General features: G+C 43.0%; 1 protein-coding gene across 2 annotated transcripts in view; it reads left to right on the plus strand.

Moving 5' to 3' along the window:
• numa1 (nuclear mitotic apparatus protein 1) overlaps positions 1–19092 on the plus strand; it is a 90501-nt gene that overhangs the window by 21518 nt on the left and 49891 nt on the right. Inside the window, exons 1-7 of one of the 2 annotated variants that reach the window (XM_041198629.1) lie at positions 584–791; positions 3819–3885; positions 12864–12949; positions 13736–13818; positions 15360–15386; positions 17862–17950; positions 18689–18769. In XM_041198629.1, the coding sequence (XP_041054563.1) occupies positions 3844–3885; positions 12864–12949; positions 13736–13818; positions 15360–15386; positions 17862–17950; positions 18689–18769 (408 nt within the window). In that variant the 5' untranslated portion in view covers positions 584–791; positions 3819–3843. Of the gene's footprint in view, positions 1–583; positions 792–3818; positions 3886–12863; positions 12950–13735; positions 13819–15359; positions 15387–17861; positions 17951–18688; positions 18770–19092 lie in introns of those variants that run through there. The other variant, XM_041198630.1, reaches the window with a different exon arrangement.

Consider the following 19092-nt stretch of genomic DNA (forward strand, 5'->3'; position numbering starts at 1 on the left):
ATGCACTACCTGAGAGTGGTTGAGGCAAGTTCAATCAAGGTGTTAAAGAGAGAATGAAACTGCTATCTGAAAAGGAAGAATGTGCAGAGCTACAGGGAACAGGCAGAAGAACGGCATGAAGAGAGTTACTTGTTGAAGGAACCAGTGCAGACGTGATGGGCCTAATGGGCTCCTTCTGTGCTGTAACAATTCTCTGATTTTTGGAATGTACTTTTCAAAAGTAATCACTGTTGTAACTCTTTTGAGTACAAACACTTTTCCATCTGTTCCTATTCAGATGAAATGACATTGTTTCATAATTTGCCATGGTGAGATTTGAACTCTTGATCTTGGGGTTACAAACCCAGTACCATAACCACTTGGCTATCATACCAGAACTAAAGATGGCACCTCCCAACAGTGCAGCACTTCCCTAAGACTGTACATGCACTTGTTTCCCAAGCAGGTTTTGAACCCACAGCCTCCTGAGCGATGGACCAGGGTCCTACCCGCTGAGCCAAGGCTGAGATGAACAGATCACTTGAGCTGGGGGGGAGAGAGAGAGCGAGAGAGAGATGAGGGAAGCAATAAGCGACGTAACAGGAAGTAGAAGCACTCTGCCAGCAGCAGTCGAGAGGATTTATTGTTTTCTTATTTTAGATGAAAGTGGTCTTTTTTTTCCTCCCCCCCACTCCAGCCCCTCTTTATCCAGAGAGAGTACAAAAGGAACCACTTGTGGGAGGGGTTTGGGGAGAGACACAAACTTTAATGGAAGGAGGAGAATTTGCAGACAGACGGGACACTTTGTAGCGGTGAGCAGTGTAACCAAAAGGAAGGATTGTTACCTGGAGCAGTTGCGGATTGCAGTCCGGCCCCACTCTTTCTCCAGCTTTTATTCTTTTATTTTGTTTGTTTTTTGCTGCCTGGGGGGTGGGGGCCGTCACGCTTATATGTCCTTCTCTCCAAGCCTTTGCGTTTATTTATTCATGTGTGAACTTTATTGTTGGGTTTAAAATATATATATATATTCCCTTGTTTAAAACAAGCCAGGGCTCTGGGCCCAGCACCAGCTCCTGTTTGTTTTCTGCTCCCGTTTTTTAACATATGAATGCAATTCGATCTCTTTTTCTTAAAACCTCCCCAGCGATTGGGGTTTTTTTTGTTTTTGTGACTTTATTTTGTAAAATGAATTATTTTTTTTGCTTCCAATCAAAGTGAGCCTGGAGTCAGGGCCCAGGGAGCAGCTGTTGTTTTCTCTCTCCATTTTATGCATGAATGCGACCTTTTTTTATTTCTCTTTTAGAAAAGCCCTCCGGCAGTTTTTTTTTCCGCTTTTTTTTTAATTATTAATAACCCAAATTGCACACGCACATATAGACTGCCCTCCTCTTTAGAGCCGTGGGCGCAATATTTGACCACACCCTCTATCTCTTTTTTTTTTAAATAACAAGAGGGCATCTCTGCAGGAAGCAGTGGATGGAATGTGGCCCATGGTGCCGGCAGGACATTGAGGGAGCTGAGCTGAGCTGGGCAGAGCTGGAGAAGGTTCTGCTGCCCAACTGCGGCTCCTCCAATCCGCCATTGAAACTAACTTTTTGTCCTGTCTCCTGTTAGTAGGGGTGGGGGGAGGGCTGCTGGAGACTAGTTCCCCCCCACCCCCTCTTCAGAGTGTATTCTGGAGGCGTGGACATGGTCTCAGACAGGCCTCAGTGGCTGCTTCCCTCACACAGGAAGTACTTGCCTGTGTCCTTAAAACCACCCGGTGATGAACAGGGTTTACTGTTTATTTATAAATATATATATATATACATATTAAAAAAAAAAGGGCAGCTTCATTTCTTGGGGCGTGAGTATCAATAGCAGCTGTGGCATTTATTGCCCTTACTGGCAATTTGGGCGTTTATTGCCCTCCTTTAATCACCTTTAAGGGCTCAATAGGCCACTTAAGAAGGTAGTTAAGAGCAGCCTGCTGTAGGGCTGAAATCACACACCAAGCCCTGAGTGGCTAAGGATGGCAGGTTACCCTCCCAAACTAGCCTTTTGGGTTTTGATAACATTCCCAACAATTCATTGAGACTTTTACTGCTGCCTGGAATTTTTTACATTTTTTAAAAAAAAAATTGAATTGAGAATTAAATTTGAACACTCCAACCAATAATTGCAGGATTTGAACTCTCATTCTCTGGATTATTTTTATGGTATCGTAACCATTACACTACTGTGTCTGTTTAGATACAAGTGCTGTTGTGTGTATGGCCCTTTTCTGTGACGAGTGTTGCAGCACAGAAACAACTTGCATCTGTGTAGTGCCTTCATGATCACATCCCAAAGTGCTTTACAACCAATTAAATACGATGGTGATGTGCAGTATTTACATTGTTGTATTCGAGCTTGGCCTAAATAGCCAAGTGGTTATGGTACTGGGTTTGTAACCCTGAGATCAAGAGTTCAAATCTCACAATGGCAAACTGTGAAACATGTAACTTCATCTGAAACAGATGGAAACAGGTTTGTACTCGAAAGAGTATCAAGAGTTCAAATCTCACAATGGCAAACTATGAAACAATATAACTTCATCTGAAACAGATGGAAAGGGTTTGTACTTGAAAGAGTTACATTGTTGTATTGGGAGTTTGTGTTTTGAGATATATTGTGGAGTTGATGAGGATTCTTATGCTGGCCTCTGGGAGAAGAGCCCAGGCGGCTTGATTTCAAATTTATATAATGCTGCAACTTGCTACCAGCTGCATTTCTTCCATGTTTGATGTACCATGAAAATGTCCAGTCCTTTTAAGGTTTGAATTGGCACGCATTTTCATGAACCCCTCTAAGGTTATGCTTGACCAAGACCCTGTTATTACTTTTTTTTTGCTGCACCTTCTGAAAGGCGAGTAGCCCAGCCCTTCATTAGCCAAGGCTTCAGGGAGTTAGTTTCTGGGAAAGTTGACATTGGACGAGCAATAAATGCTAGCCTAGCCAGCGAAGCCCACATCCCATGAATGAATTAAAAAAAAACCAATAAAAGAGCAGTAGGTGGTTGGCCTTCAACCAATACAGCAACCTGCATTTATGCAGTGCCTTTGCTGGAGTAAAACGTCTGAAAATGCTTTACAGGCGCAATTATCAAACAGAACTTGACACTGAACTTTGAAATAAAATTTGACGTGAGGAAATATTAGGGTAGGTGACAAAGCTTGATGAAAGAGGTCAAATTTTAAGGAGCACCTTAAAAACAGTCACTTGGTATTACAGAACTTGAATATCGCTGAAAGAGAGAAATGTTGCTGAAGCTTTTTGTCTTGCACTCATCGGGACAAATGCAGGAATGTCAATTTTCAAACAGGCACAACAATTTATAACGTAGGAGCTTTCTCTTTGGCAACGTCTTAGCCAATCGACCAGAGTTGATCTGCCAACCATTCGACACCCTTTTCCCTTCTAGTATAAATTGTTGTGATTTTTTAAAAATTTGGTATTCTTGTGTTTGTCCTGATGAGTGTAAGACAAAAAGCTTCAGCAACATCTCTCTTTTATTCAGCAATATTCGAGCATCTTACATGAGGAGAGCTAGAGAGGCGGAGAGCTTTGGCAAGGGAATTCCAGAATTTCTGGGCCCAGGCAGCCGAAGGCATGGCTGCCAATATTTAAAGTTGTGGATTTTCGAGGTCAGAATTGGAAGCACACAGAGATCTCAGAAGGGTTTTTAAGGCTGGAGCCTTTTTACCAGGTGCAAGGCTATCTCAGGCTATGAAAGATGTGGAAAGTGAAGGCCAAAGCCACCATGACACCTTGTACATCTCCGTTCCCTCTAGCTTACACCTTTTGCCTTTTATTTCCAGGTCAACTCGTGAGTAAAGCTACAGAATGGCAGTGCACAGGACAAAGGCTGAGGCCTTGGTGAAATGGGTAAGAAAGTTACCCACTCTAACTTTTGTGGGTTTTTATAGTACGTCAGTTTTGCCCAAAGTGTGTGTGCTTTGTTACATGGCTTTTGTCGCTTTCTGAAACGGTGTGTTGCTCTCAACTACTGTGCTAATATGACTTGCATAGAAATTACAACAAAAAGACAAACCATTTGACTCATCTAGCCTCTGCTGGTGTTTGTACTTCACGTGAATCCCCTCCCATTCCATCACCTCATCTCAGCCTTTCAACATGTTTTTCTATTCCCTTTTCTATCATGTACTTGTCTAATTTCCTTTTGAAGCATCTAAGCTATTTGCTGTTGTAGCGAGTCCCACATTCTAATCACTGTCAGGGTAAAGAAATTTCCCTACTGGATTTATTAGTAACTATGTTTTGAATTTCTGGCCCTGAATTTTGGATTCTCTCAAGTAGAAACATTCTCTTTACATCTATCTACCCTGTTTGATCTTTTTCGCAATTTTAAAGCTCCCTATTAGGTCTTCTCCAAGACTTGCCTCCCTATAGGAAAAATCCCAACTTGTTCACTCTCTCCCGATAGCTGTAATCTCTCAGCTCTGGTAACGTCCTTCTTTGCACTTCCACCAGTGTGTCTATGTCCTTTTTTATGTACAGCCTGGAGACTACAGCATGTGCACAGCAGTCTTCATGTGGCTTGACCAGGGCCCTATACAAGTTAACATAATCTCAGCTTCTGAATTCAGTACTACTTAAAAATTCAAATAAAAACCAAAAATGCTGTAAATACTCAGCAGGTCAGGCAGCATCTTTAGGTCAGGATGATCTTTCATCAGCCCCTAAAAGTTAATCCCAGTGCTTTGTTGAATTTTCAATTGCTATGTTGACTTATGACGATACTTTTAATGATTTGTTCACCTGTCACCCTTGCATCCCTTTGTGTATCTACCCCATTTGGTTCCTTATTTTCTGATGTGCAGGTAATGTTTCTATTTTTCCTAACAAAGTGCTTTATCTCACATTTATCTGTGTTAAAGTTAATTTGCCACTTAACAGCCCCATCTAAAAGTTTTCTTGTATTATGTTGCTCATTATCTCCAGTGTGGTATCCTTGGGAAATTTTGATCTTGATGAGATCATCCAGCCTAACCTAAGTTATCCATGCAGAAATAAAATGCAATTTCCCTGCTCTTTATCATGGGTGTTTCCTAATGATTCTCGGAGTTGCCCCACTGCCCTACCCAGATATCCATTCCATGTGTTCATCATTCTTTGTGTGAAGAACTTCCTGATACACTTGATCCAGTATTTCTTCATAGCCCCAATCCTCTTGAATGCTGGGAGCTCATGGCTCTTTGCTGCACTTTCTCCAAGATTCAAATCTTCCCTCTCTGTATCCAGTGATTAGAAGTGGGCAAAGTATTCAAGGTGTTGCCTGGCCAGAGTGCGGTGTAGTTTCAGCATGTTTTCCTCTGTAGTATTACATAGAAATTACAACGAAGAAACAGACCATTCACCCCAGTTAGTCTGTATTGGTGTTTATTCTCCACACAAGCTTCCTTCCACCCTTATTGAATCCTACCAGCATATCCTTCTATTCCTTTCTGCTTCATGCATTTGTCTAGCTTCCCCTTAAATGCATCTGTACTATTCAAGTCAGCTGCTCGGCGTGGTAGCATTCTCACCACTCTTTGGGTTAAGAACTTTCTCCTGAATTTCCTACTGGATTTGTCGGTGACTATCTTAAATTTATGGCGCCTATTTCTGGACTTGCCCACTAATGGAAGCACTCTGTAAATTCCCTATCATAATTTGGAAACCTCTATCAGGTCACCCCTAAACCTTCCCTTTACGAGAGAAAGGAGCCCCAGCCTGTTCATTCTTCCTGATAGGTATAACTTCTCACTTCTGGTATAATTCTCGTAAATTTTGTTCATTCTTCCCGATAGGTATAACTTTTCACTTCTTCTGGTATAATTCTCGTAAATTGTTTCTACACCTTCACCGGGACCATGATATCCTTTTTATAACATGGAGACCAGAACAGTTCACAGTACACCAAGTGTGATCTAAGCAAGGTTCTTTACAAGTTTAACCTAAAATATCTGCTTTTTAATTCCATCCCTCTGCAAATAAGCCCCAGTACTTTTGTTTGCATTTTCTTTTAGCTTTATAACCTGCATCACTAAAGTAGTAATTTGTTAATTTATACTCCCAGATTCCACTGATCTTCTACCCATTTTAGACTCTTGTCTTACAAGGATTATGTGGGCTCCTTATTTTTCCTCCAGGGATATTCTACCTCACATTTACCTATATTGATTCAATATGTTGAAAACTCAGTTTTTTAATATCCCAAATTTCTTGAGTGTCACATTTACGTTGACACTAGATCAGTGGAACACCTGTTATCTGGATTGGGCTAGGCCCAGTGTAATATATCTCAGTAAAGGGGACTTTTATTTATTCATTCATGGGAAGTGGGCTTTGCTGGCTGAGTCAGCATTTTATTGCCCATCCTTAATTGCCCTTGAGAAGGTGGTGGTGAGCTGCCTTCTTGAACCGCTGCAGTCCATGTGGTGTATGTACACCCACAGTGCTGTTGAGGAGGGAGTTCCAGGATTTTGACCCAGAGACAGTGAAGGAATGGTGATATATTTCGAAGTCAGGATGGTAAGTGACTTGGAGGGGAACTTCCAGGTGATACTGTTCCCATCTGTCTGCTGCCCTTGTCCTTCTAGAGTGGCTGTGGTTTGGAAGGTGCTGTCGAAGGAGCCTTGATGAATTCCTGCAATGCATCTTGCAATGCTGCTATTGTGCCTCAGTGGTGGAGGGAGTGAACGTTTGTGGATGTGCCAGTCAAGCGGTCTGCTTTGTTCTGGATGGTAGTGTTGTGGGAGCTGCACTCATCCAGGCAAGTGGGGAGTATTCCATCACACTTCTGACTTGTGCCTTATAGATGGTGGACAGGTTTTGAGGAGTCAGGAGGTGAGTTACTCATCGCACGATTCCCAGCCTCTGACCTGCTCTTGTAGCCACAGTATTTATATGGCTAGTCCAGTTCAGTTTCTGGTCAATGGTAACTCCAGGATGTTGATAGTCGGGGATTCAGTGATGGTAATGCCATTGAATGTCAAGGGTTGATGGTTAGATTCTCTCTTGTTGGAGATGTTCATTGCCTGACACTTGTGTGGCGCGAATGTTACTTGCCACTTGTCAGTCCAAGCCTGGATGTTGCCCAGGTTTTGCTGCATTTGGACATGAACTGCTTTAGTATCTGAGGAATCGCGAATGGTGCTGAACATCATCCCCACTTCTGACCTTATGATGGAAGGAAGGTCATTGATGAAGCAGCTGAAGATGGTTGGGCCAATCCATGGTCACAAAGTCCAGTCTTGTTACTGGTTAGGCCCCAGCCTGGAATATTGAGACCAATTCTGGGCACTACACTCCTTGGGAAAGATATCAAGGCCTTGGTGAGGCTGCAGAACAGATTTATTAGAATGGTTCCAGGGATGAGGGACTTCAGTTATGTGGAGAGACTGGAGAAGATGGGATTGTCTTCCTTGGAGCAAAGAAGGTTAAGGGGAGATTTAATAGAGGGGTTCTACTAAGCTGAGTGGTTTTGGTAAAGTAAATAAGGACAAACTGTTACAGTGGCAGGAGGATCAATAATCAGAGAACACAGATCGAAGATAATTGGCAGAAAATTCAAGGTTAGGTGCTTGATGGTGGGGACATGAGAATTTTTTTTTTATGTGATTAATTGCTGTGATGACCTTAACTGTTCTGCCTGCAAGGACAGTTGACCAGGAGCACAGTGCACAAACTTGAACTCTTTGTATTGCAGAATGTAATGTGAATTGTTGGTGATAACAATTAACTGCATCACCACTCTTAGCACTTTGGATCTCTTCTTGAAGTATTATGATACCTGCACTCTGGGCAATTAGTTGAATTGGTTTAAAGAAATGTCCATGGTGACGCAGCCAACACTTTTGTTGCGAAACTGCAAAATGTGGGGGAGTTTTTTTTTAATTCTTTCACGGGATATGGGTGTCGCTGGCTAGGCCAAGTCAGCTGGCTGCTCCAGCATTTTTTTTTTTAAAAAGAGCGGAGACTTCATGCGAGACCAGCGGCAGAGCGACGTCACGAACCACAACGTGATGCGAGTGCAAGGAAAGCAACGGATTGGTGAGTAGGATTGGTGAGTATTCCTAGTCTTTAAAGTAAAAGTAAGGTCTTCAGTTTGTGTTTAGGTCTCTAGTCTTTTTTTCTCTCTTTCTTAAAAATAGCTTGTTAAATATAAGATCGATACTGGTGTAAAATAATTAATTACAATAAAGTGTAAAGAGCAGGGGTACCAGAGTAATTAATTAATAAATTAAAATATGATAGTGATGGCAGGATGGGTGATGTGTTGCTGCTGCAGCACGCGGGAGTGAACACAACTGTAGTAAGTGTTTGCAGCTCGAGAAACTTCCAATCCAAGTTAAGGAGCTGGAGTTTGAGCTACAGATATTGCGCCATATCAGGGAGGGGGAAAGTTACCTGGACACTTTGCTTTAGGAGGCAGTCACACCCCTCAGATTAGGTAATTCATATTTGGTCTGTGATCAGGACCAGGAGGGTGTGACTGCAGGTGAGGCAGGTATGTGGACCCGGGGGTAGCGTTCGAGGAACCTCAGCCCCTGCAACTGTCCAGCAGTTACGAGGTTCTTGTAAGCTGTGTGGGTGAGAGCGGGTACTGCAGGAAGGATGAGCGAACTGACCATGGCACCGTGGTATAGGGAGCCATTCAAGTTGGGGGAGTAAATAGGAATGTAGTTGTGGTAGGGGACAGTATAATTAGGGGGATAGATCCTGTTCTCTGCGGCTGTGAACATGAGTCCTGAAGGCTGTGTTGCTTGCCCAGTTTAAGGACATCTCCGTAGGGCTGGAGAGGAACTTGGAGTGGGAGGGGAGGGATCCAGATGTCATTGTCCATGTTGGTACCAATGACATTGATAGGACTAGAGAGGAGGTTCTGCTGAAAGAATTTGAACAGTTAGGAGCTAAATTAAAAAGCGGAGCCTCCAAGGTAATAATCTTAGGATTACTACCTGATCCACAGGCAAACTGATATAGAGTAAATAAAGTCAAGGAGTTATATGCATGGCTCAAAGATTGGTGTGGGAGGAATGGGTTTCAGTTCATGGGGCACTGGCACCAGTACTGGGGTAGAAGGGAGCTGCTCTTGTGGGGCGGGCTTCACTTGAACCTTGCTGGGACCAGCATCCTGGCGAATTAAATAACTAGGACTGTAGAGAGGGCTTTAAACTAAATGGAGAGGGGATACGTAAACTTACAATGCAAAAGGATTCGGCAGCCTTGCAGGGCAGCTATTTAGGTAATGATACCCAGAGTGTGACAGGAAGGGACAGAGTGTACAAACATTACAAAAAATACAGCATCATATAGGGTCAAAGGGGGAAAAACAATGGTAAAAAGACAAAATTAATGGCTCTTCACTTAAATGCAGTAGTATTCGGAACAAAATAAATGAATTAACGGCACAAATAGAGGTTAATGACTATGATCTTATAGCCGTTACGGAAACATGGTTACAAGGAGATCAACGCTGGGAATTAAATATTCAGGGGTATATGACTTTTCAAAAGACAGGCAGGAAGGAAAGGTGGTGGGGTAGCTTTGTTAATATGAGATGGAATAAGTACGATAGCAAGAAATTATCTTGGATCGGAAGATGTAGAATCCATATGGGTGGAGGGAAGAGGTAACATGGGGAAGAAGACACTGGTTGGAGTAGTCTATAGGCTCCCTAACAGTGGTGCTACTGTAGGACAGAATAAATCAGAGATATGAGGACATGTAAAAAATGCAGTACTGTAATCATGGGTGACTTTAAGCTTCATGTAGATTGAGGAAATCAAATTGGCAGAGATAGCCTCGAGCAAAAATTCGCCTCCATATCCTTCTGGTAATGTGGTGACCAGAATTGCACGCAATATTCCAAGTGTGGCCTAACCAAGGTTCTATACAGCTGCAGCATGACTTCTCAGCTTTTATACTCAATACCCCTGCCAATGAAGGCAAACATGCCATATGCCTTCCTGACTACCTTATCCACCTGCGTTGCCACTTTCAGTGACCTGTGGACCTGTACACCCAGATCCCTCTGTCCGTCAATGCACTTAAGGGTTCTGCCACTTACTGTATAATTCCTGCCTGTATTAAACCTTCCAAAATGCATTACCTCGCATTTGACCGGATTAAACTCCATCTGCCATTTCTCCGCCCAAGTCTCCAACCGATCTATATCCTGTTGTATCCTTTGACAATCCTCTTCACGATCTGCAACTCCTCCAATCTTAGTGTCATCTGCAAACTTACTAATTAGCCCAGTTACATTTTCCTCCAAATCATTTATGTATACTACAAACAGCAAAGGTTCCAGCACTGATCCCTGCAGAACTCCACTAATCCCAGCTCTCCATTCAGAAAAGCACCTTTCCACTGCTACCCTCTGTCTTCTATGACCAAGCCAATTCTGTATCCATCTTGCCAGCTCACCTCTGATCCCGTGTGACTTTACCTTCTGTACCAGTCTGCCATGAGGGACCTTGTCAAAGGTCTTACTGAAATCCATGTATATAACATCCACTGCCCTTCCATCGTCGATCATCTTTGTCACTTCCTCGAAAAAATCGATCAAGTTACTGAGACACGACCTCCTCTCCAGAAAACCATGTTGCCTCTCACTAATATGCCCATTTGCTTCCAAATGGTAGTAAATCCTGTCACAAAGAATCTTCTCCAATAATTTCCCTACCACTCACGTAAGGCTCACCGGCCTGTAATTTCCTGGATTCTCCCTGCTACCCTTCTTAAACAATGGAACAACATTGGCCATTCTCCAGTCCTCTGGGACCTCACCCGTAGCCAGTGAGGATACAAAGATTTCTGTCAAGGCCCCAGCAATCTCCTCCCTTGCCTCCCTCAGTACTCTGTGTCACGTAGGCCATACTAGGTCAGGATGGCCGATTACCCTTCCCTAAAGGACGTTACAGCAATTAACAATGGTTTCATGGTCATCATTAGACTTCCAGATTTTTATTGTACTCAGATTCCACAATCTGCCATGGTGGGATTCGAACTTGGGTCCCCAGAGCATTACCCTGGGTCAGTGACAATACCACTATGCCCCCTGCATGCGCTGCGCCCCCCCCGGCAAGTGGGTTAATCCTAAACTTTTACCTTAAACCAATTTTGAATCCAGCCCAGGAAGGCACTGGTAACATTAAAGATTCACTAGTGGACCTCCTGTACTGGTCATAGGCTGATTTATGAAGGAACAGGAGAAGGTCATTCAGCCCCTTGAGTATTTTCCAACAGTCAGTGAGATCGTGGCTGATCATTATTGTAACTCTATCCACCTGCCTTGTTCCATAATCCCTCAATGCACTTGGCTAGGAAAGACCTATCTATCTCAATTTTGCAATAATTAATTGAGCTGGCACCTGCTTTTTGTGGGAGTGTTCCACATTTCTGCCACCCTTTGTTTGAAGATGTGTTGCACATTGTAACATGCAAATTTCCCTGGTAGCAGGGGAAATCTGTGACAAGATCAAAAAGCCTTGAGCGTTAAGTGGATGACACTCCAGATTATTCAGGGTTCAGTGATTGTTTGGCCAGGGTGTTTGCAAATTGTGACATGCCTGTTGACTTTAGGCACCAGTATGAAGCTTTGAAAGATTGTTTTGGACGTTTCCTCTCTAGTATGACATTGAAATTGTAGACCTGCTGTTCTTAAATGCATGGAAACATTATACAAATATTCGCGAGTTAATTCACGGAATTTTTTTTGCAGTGAAGGAAGCCACTCAGCCCAATATGTCTGCACCAGCTCTCCGAACAAACAACTCCTTTTGTGCCATAATCCTGCACATTCTTCTTTTTCAGCTAACAGCCTAATTCCCTCTTGAATGCTTCAATTGAACCTGCCTCCACCATGCTCAGGCAGAGCTTTTTCACGCAGTGCATGGTTTTTTTCCCTCATATCACTTTTGCTTCTTTTGCCAATTACTTTAAATCTGTGCCCCCTCATTCTCGATCCTTCCACCAGGAGGAACGGTTTCTCCCTATCTGCTCTGTCCAGACCGCTCATGATTTTGCATACCTCTGTCAAATCTCCTCTCAGTCTTCTTTTCTCCAGGAAAGTAATCCTAGCTTCTTCAGTCTATCTGCATAACTGAAGTTCCTCATCCCTGGGACCATCTTTTCTGTACCCTCTCCAATGCCTTCGCACCCTTCCTAAAGTGCGGTGCCTAAAACTGGACACGATACTCCAGCTGAGGCCGAACTAGTGTTTTATGCAAGATCACATAACCTCCTTGCTCTTGTGGATACCATATGCTTTATTAGCCACTCTGTCAGCCTGTATCCATGTTGCTACTGCCCCTTTTATTCCATGAGCTATAACTTTGCTCATAATTCTGTTGTGCAACACTTTATAAAATGCCTTTTGGAAGTCCATGTATACCACATCAATAGCATTACCCTCATCAACCCTGTGTTACCTCTTCCAAAAACTCTAGCATGTTAGTTAAACAAGATCTACCCTTAAGAAGTTCATGCTGGCTTTCCTTAATTAACCCGCACTTATCCACGCAACTATTAATTTTGTTCTGAATTATTGTTTCTAGAAGTTTCCACACCACCAAAGTTAAACCGACTGGCCTATTGTTGCTGGACTTATCTTTATACCCTTTTTTTTGAACAAAGGTATAACATTTTGTCTTTAGGAAAGACACCAGGGAGGGAAATTCAGGTAACAAATGTTCTAAGCTTTAAAAGGAGGAGGAAACAAGATTTTATTTCCTCAACCTGTGTTCAGGTTGGAGATGGTCCTGGCAAATTCAGAACAATAACTTGCTGACTGATATCAAGTTATAAGTTGGTGTTTATTTAATTTTTATTTTTTTGCTTTCTTCTGCCCACAGGTTAACAGTCTTAAATTGTCGGAAGAAATAGAAAGTCTGTCGAGTCTCCATGATGGTGTCATCTTCATCAAAATGGTGTGCAGGATGTGAGTAACTTGACTGCATTCAGGAATTTTTAAGTGGTGGTAGAGTTTTTTTTTGCAGTCATATGTTTGATGATGTTGAATGATTAAGCCCAGGTTCATGGTCAGCTGGGGAAGGCGCAACAACATCTTGTGTTTAAATAGTGCCTTTAACGTAGTAAAACATTCCAAGGCACCTTACAGGAGTGACACCAAAAAAAAAATGATTTGGATAAGGTACCAAAGCAGTCAGAGGACTGCACCAACAATGGACCAACACCTTTCAGTGTCAGCTGAGGCTCAGTGGGCAGCACTCACATCTATGAGTCAGAAGGGCCTGGGTTCACATCTCACTCCAGAGGGACCCAAGTACAGATTCTAGGCTGACACTCCCAGTGTTGCACTGGCAGAGGCTGTCATCTTTCAGATGAGATGTTAAACCATACTGTTGGATGTTTTAAAAAAGCGCAGGGATGTTCTCCTCAGTATCCTGGGCTAGTATTTATCCTTGAACCAAATTCACTTAACAAAAATACAGATTCTGCGGTCAATTATCACTTTTTTTGGATCTTGCTGTGCATAAATTGGCTTCCGCATTTACTACATTACAACAATGACTACACTTCACTGGCTGTAAGGTGCTATATTAATGCAAGTTCATTCTTTTAGCAAAGAAGGAAAGTGAAGAGGAAAAGGTGGTTCTATGGCAGTGTAGCTGTATCTACATTTATCTAGAAGTGGCTGTGCAGATGGGGTCATTTTATATATTTAAAAACAACTTTTTAATAATTAACACATTTCTTATTACAGAACTGGAAAGGAAAACGCCTCACAGCTAATTGAAGAGCAATCCATTGAGGAGAGATTTCAATTTATCTGCAACTTTTTAGAATGTAAGCATGGAAGAACTTGATGCAAAAAATTGTTTTGGCACTTAGCTTGAAGTTGTTTAGCTCTTGACCGCATGCCTCCATAATTATTTTTGTACCCCAAAGAACTTCCCTTTGAATTATGTTTTTTTGACCTTTTTCCAATTAAATTTTATTACAATAAAATTAAATACTTTAGGAAGTGTGATGTGCCTCTCCCTAGTGGCTCAGATGGTAAAGACGGTATTGAACAGAAACACAGGGAGTTGAAGGTACTGGGCTTGATGCTCTGGTTAATGCTGAATTAACCCATTCCCACCTACGCACTTGGTTCACAATCAACTGACTTGGCTAAAATTCGTGCTCAATGCCCAATGGAAACTTGCTCACCTGCCAGTAGTTATTCCCCCTGTTCTTTACAATGAGAAAAATGACTCTTGAAAGATTAGGTCTGCTGCCATTTCTGTCTGCATGTTTTCCTCCTCATATTTGTGCCCTTGAATTTGCAGTAGAGCATTTCAGGGCCACGGGAGCAGGGCAAATTAAAAAGCTCTTCCACAGAGCGGGCACAGGCACGACAGGCTGTAAGGGTCCACATGACGTGACGCAGCGCCCACTACACAATAGTGCATTAGGAATAGGAGCGGGGAGAGGCGATGGTCATGTTACTGATGAGAGGAGAACTGATGAAAAGTAAGGAAACCTCCTTGGGGCATTTTAACTTTGGAAAGCTGTGACAACCAGTTGTTCTTTCTTATTGCTGAAAAGAGAGATGTTGCCAAAGCTTCTCATCTTGCACTCATCAGGAGCAAAGCAAGAATGTCATCGATGTCCTGATAAGTACAAGACAAAAAGCTTCAATAACATATTTCTTTTATCGGCAGTATTCAAGTTCTGTATCAACACGTGATTGTTTGTTCTTACTGATTTGTATTTTGTTGCTGAAATGGGAGAACAAGGATTTGGAGTGGAATCACCACCTGGACTATTTCTGCTTTTACCCTACCCAGTAGTCACCGTGCCTTAATGAAATACTGCCCCACCACTAACTTATCCAAATGCCTGTCCTTTGTGAAGGGTGAGTGCCAGTAGAGGGCTTCACAGTCGAGTCCATTCTTACCATTCACGCACACTTCAACCAGTGGAGGGAGGAGCTGGTATAGTGGATAGTGACCAGAAATTGGGGCATGAAGCTCATTTGTAATGACACAATTGCATGGACCAGGCTGAGATCTGATTACTTGGAGCAGGCTGGGGATCAAACCTGGGATCTTGCTGGTCTGTTGGGCTCTGTTCCAGAGTGTTGTTGCCTGTTAGACACTGGAGGAGCAGCATGCTGCTTCCTAAGACAGTGTAATGTTTAATGAGCAGAGCTGGGCTTCTGATCTTGGTGCTGCATTGCATGGAATTACTGCTACATGTTTTACTTTTGCTATATCCTTTTGCCCAGAGAGATTGTGTGCACTACAGTCACTCAGTAGGAAGACATCTTTTACCTTTTTGTTTTTAAAAGACCTGCATGAAGTTCCGCTCGAACTACTAATAATTTTGTTCTGTATTTATAGGTTCTGAAGTCCAGAAGAGTCAGCCAGGTAAGAGCTCCTCTAAAAAGATGATCGAGGTAGTTATATCTTTGAGGCTTGTTGTTTCAGAAGCTGAGACTCGCAGCGATTTCTGCAAGTGGGTATGGTCATGTTGTGCTTAATGTTACTGCAGTAGTAATCCAGAGAATGTGATCTCAAGATTATAAGAAATAGGAGTAGGCCATTCAGCCCCTTAAACCTGCTCTGCCTTTGAGTAAGATCATTGTTTATCTGACTGTGGTCTTAACCATGAACGCGTTCGATTGTTATCCGAAACCCAGGTTCACTATTGTCCCCTGGGGGAAGGAAATGGCCATTCTTAACCCAGTCTGGCTTCTATGTGATTCCAGTCTCACATCAGCATGGTTAATTCTTAACTGCCATCTTGAAGTAGCCTAGAAAGCCACTCGGTTGTATCAAACATTTACCTGCAGTTCATGAAGTGTTCTATTCTAGATGGCCAGGTGGCGAAGGATAGAACCAGAGCCTAATCTTTGCACAATTACAAGATTTTTACAGAGACACGCATTGCAAGCACGCATCTCCAAACCCAACAAACACTATTTCACTGTGCTCCTATATATATGAGCACTCATGAATCACCAGTTATTGCCCATCACCTGCATACAATTATAACAATTAGTATCCAATTTACACGAAGACCCACCACCACATCGGGGTAGCTGTGGATGGGCAATTAATGCTGGCCTCGCCAAAGATGCCTAAATCCTGAGAACACAAATATTAAAAAAATTCTACCGTCTGAAAAGTAGCAGCTCTAACTGATTCATGTGAAAGAACACACCCCAGGTGACTGCCCCCCAGCCTCTTAAGAACGTGGAATTGTTTAAGGTATATAGAATCACAGTATCTTTACATTGCAGAAGGAGGATATTCAGCCTACCGAGGCTGCACAGGCTCTCCGAAAGATCATTCTACCTAGTTCCTCTCCCCTGTCTTATTCTTTGCACATTCTTTCTTTTCAGAGAGCAATCCAATTTCCTTTTGAATACCTCGATCGAACCTGCCTCCATCACCCCCTCAGGAAGTTAGTTCCAGACTCCAACCACCCTCTAGGTGAAAACATTTTTCCTCACATCACTTTTACTTCTGTCAATTATTTTGAATCTGTGCCCTCTAGTTCTTGATGCTCTCTTGAGTGGGAACAGTTTCTCACTACTTACCCTGCCCATACCCCTCAGGATCATGGATACCTCTATCAAACCTCCTTTTCTCCAAGGAAGACAGTCCCAACCTCTCCAATCTATGCTCATAGCTGCAGTTCTTTATCCCTGGAATCATTCTTGTGAATCTCCTCTGTACTCTCACCAATGCCTTCACGTCCTTCCTCAAGTATGGCGCCCAGAACTGGGCACAGTACTCCAGATAAGGCCTTATATAATGTAATATTATCCTTGTCCCTTCCTTCCTGTTGCTCTCAATCCCTGCCCATCCTGCTCTTTCCTCCTGCCCCGAAGCAGTTTATGTCACCAAGTTTCACATTCTCACCACTCTGTAAAGAAATTTCTCTGGATTTATTAGTGACTATCATATCCTTTGTCCCAAGTTTTGGGGTCTCCCATAAGTGGAAGCATCTCCTTTACATCTACCCTATTAAAACCTTTTCATAATTTTGAAGACCACTTATCGGTTTCACTGCTAAGCCCCCTTTTGTAGGGTAAAAAGCCACAGCTGTTCAGCTTTTCCTGATGGGTATAATCCTTGTCAAAGTGTGCATGCTAGTTAAGGGAATAGGAAAAATGAACCTGAATTTTTTTTTTTGCAAGTAGACACCATTCAAACTAGTGAGTTTTAAGACCATAAGGGAAAATGATTCTTGAAAATTGCTCAACACATGAAATAAACTTCAGATAAAATGGTACAGGTGAAATCCCGGGAATCATTTATGAAGAGGATTCGATGCTGCAGTGGAGGAGTGTAAGGGTTGTTCTGAATCACTGAATTGAGATGGAGTGAGTAAGCTTTCTCATCTGTAATTATCTTGTGAATGGGACTTGGTCAGGGATTCCTTTCCTCCAACCACAGGAGCATAACCAGACAAAAATAAAATTGACACCGAGATAGTGAATCAGATGTTGGAAATAATTATCAAAACTCAGTCAAATTGATAGATTTTAAAAAGCAACTCAGAGGAAAGAGGTGGAGAAACAGAGGTTTAAGGAAGGAATTCCAGAGCTTTGGAACTAGAAAGCTGAAGTCAGTGATGATGGAGCAACAGAACTCGGGGGTGCACAAGAGGCCAGAATTAGAGGAGCAGAGATCTCGGAGGGCTACAAAGATGAGGAATAAGTTGCAATTTAACAGTGGGGAGGGAATGTTTATACGAGACACATAGAGTCAATTGTTTTATACCGTATAGCTCTTTTGCTAGTGGCATCTGGAAATGTTGGTGATTATCCTTTTAACCTGTTGAGCATCACATCCCTGAATAGTAACATCCTCATTCCTCTTCCTTAACTGCAGACCTGTGCAGGTACAAACCTGCTGCTGGAAGTGTGATTTCCTGGCAGAAGATCTTGCAGGGAGAGGATGTGGAACTTGAGATGGCGAAGGTAAGCCAGTCTGGGCCATGTGTGCATATGTGGTCTTGATGAGAAGGGCATGAGCAAAGGCTGTTTTTAACTCCCTTCCTGAGTCAGAAAGATGCTTCAGCATGCAACTCTGTCATTCCTGGAAAGCAAGGCAATGGTGCAGGCTCAGATTTAGTCTCTGACTTTACCTTTGCTACATTACCTGATTGCAGTCAGCCAGCAACAAGGGTGCTATCACTGTCACAGTCACCCTAGGGTAAGGGAGAAGAATATTAAACCACTGATTTCACTTCCACTTGTTGCCCAGCAACCCCTCACTGGAAAGTAAGTCTCTAGGCTTTGGGTAAGGACAGGTTGCAATGCACCCCTTGGTGAAATAGTCTGCCAACATTTCGCTGTTTGTAACGAGGAACGGAACCTTGGTCTGTGGAATCTGAAATGGTACCCCAGAACGAGTCATGTCTTTAGGATCGGAGAGTTGGGTAAGGGAGTGTTGCCGTTTTCCTCAATGGTTTGCTGTACCAGTGGAGTTCCTCATATGGTGAAAACTGGGACATGTATAGTGTGCCATTAATCTGTCCAGGAACACCGCAGTCTGTCCACTGAAGAGCATTGAAAGCCCTCGCAAGTTACCGGAAACAGGATGGGGTTGACTTGGCAAAGTAATGTGACCTGCGTTGCCTGACCTGTGTATGCAAGCTGAGTGTGAGATGAGAAAGCGAGACTTCTATTCATCGTCTCTTTTTGTGTTTTCTGCAGGTGGTTGTTCTCCTGCTCCATCTCCACACCATGGCCAAGCAAAACCTATGGGAGTTTGAATCTCTTGACATAGACACCCAGGTAAACAACAAAACGTTCCTCCTTTTTCTCTGTCCCTCTCCCCTTCTTTGAGCTGTGGGCGACGCTGACAAGTTCCTGTGAAGGTGGTAGCTGACCTTCTTGTTGAACCACTGCAGTCCATATGGTGATGGTGTTCCCACGTTTTGGACTTCAGGATGTTGACCCAATTGAATGGAACATGTTTGGATTCCAATGACATTGGTGGAGGTTGCAGGGGAGGGAAGTGACCTTGGTGAGTTGCTGCAATGGATCCTGTAGATAGTGCGCACTGCAGCCACAGCTAGTGATGAAAGGGGCCTGGTGAAGTGACGCCAACCAAGCTA

This window comes from Carcharodon carcharias, chromosome 11 (genome assembly GCF_017639515.1).
Source record: "Carcharodon carcharias isolate sCarCar2 chromosome 11, sCarCar2.pri, whole genome shotgun sequence".
In the NCBI taxonomy this organism is placed as follows: Eukaryota; Metazoa; Chordata; class Chondrichthyes; order Lamniformes; family Lamnidae; genus Carcharodon; species Carcharodon carcharias.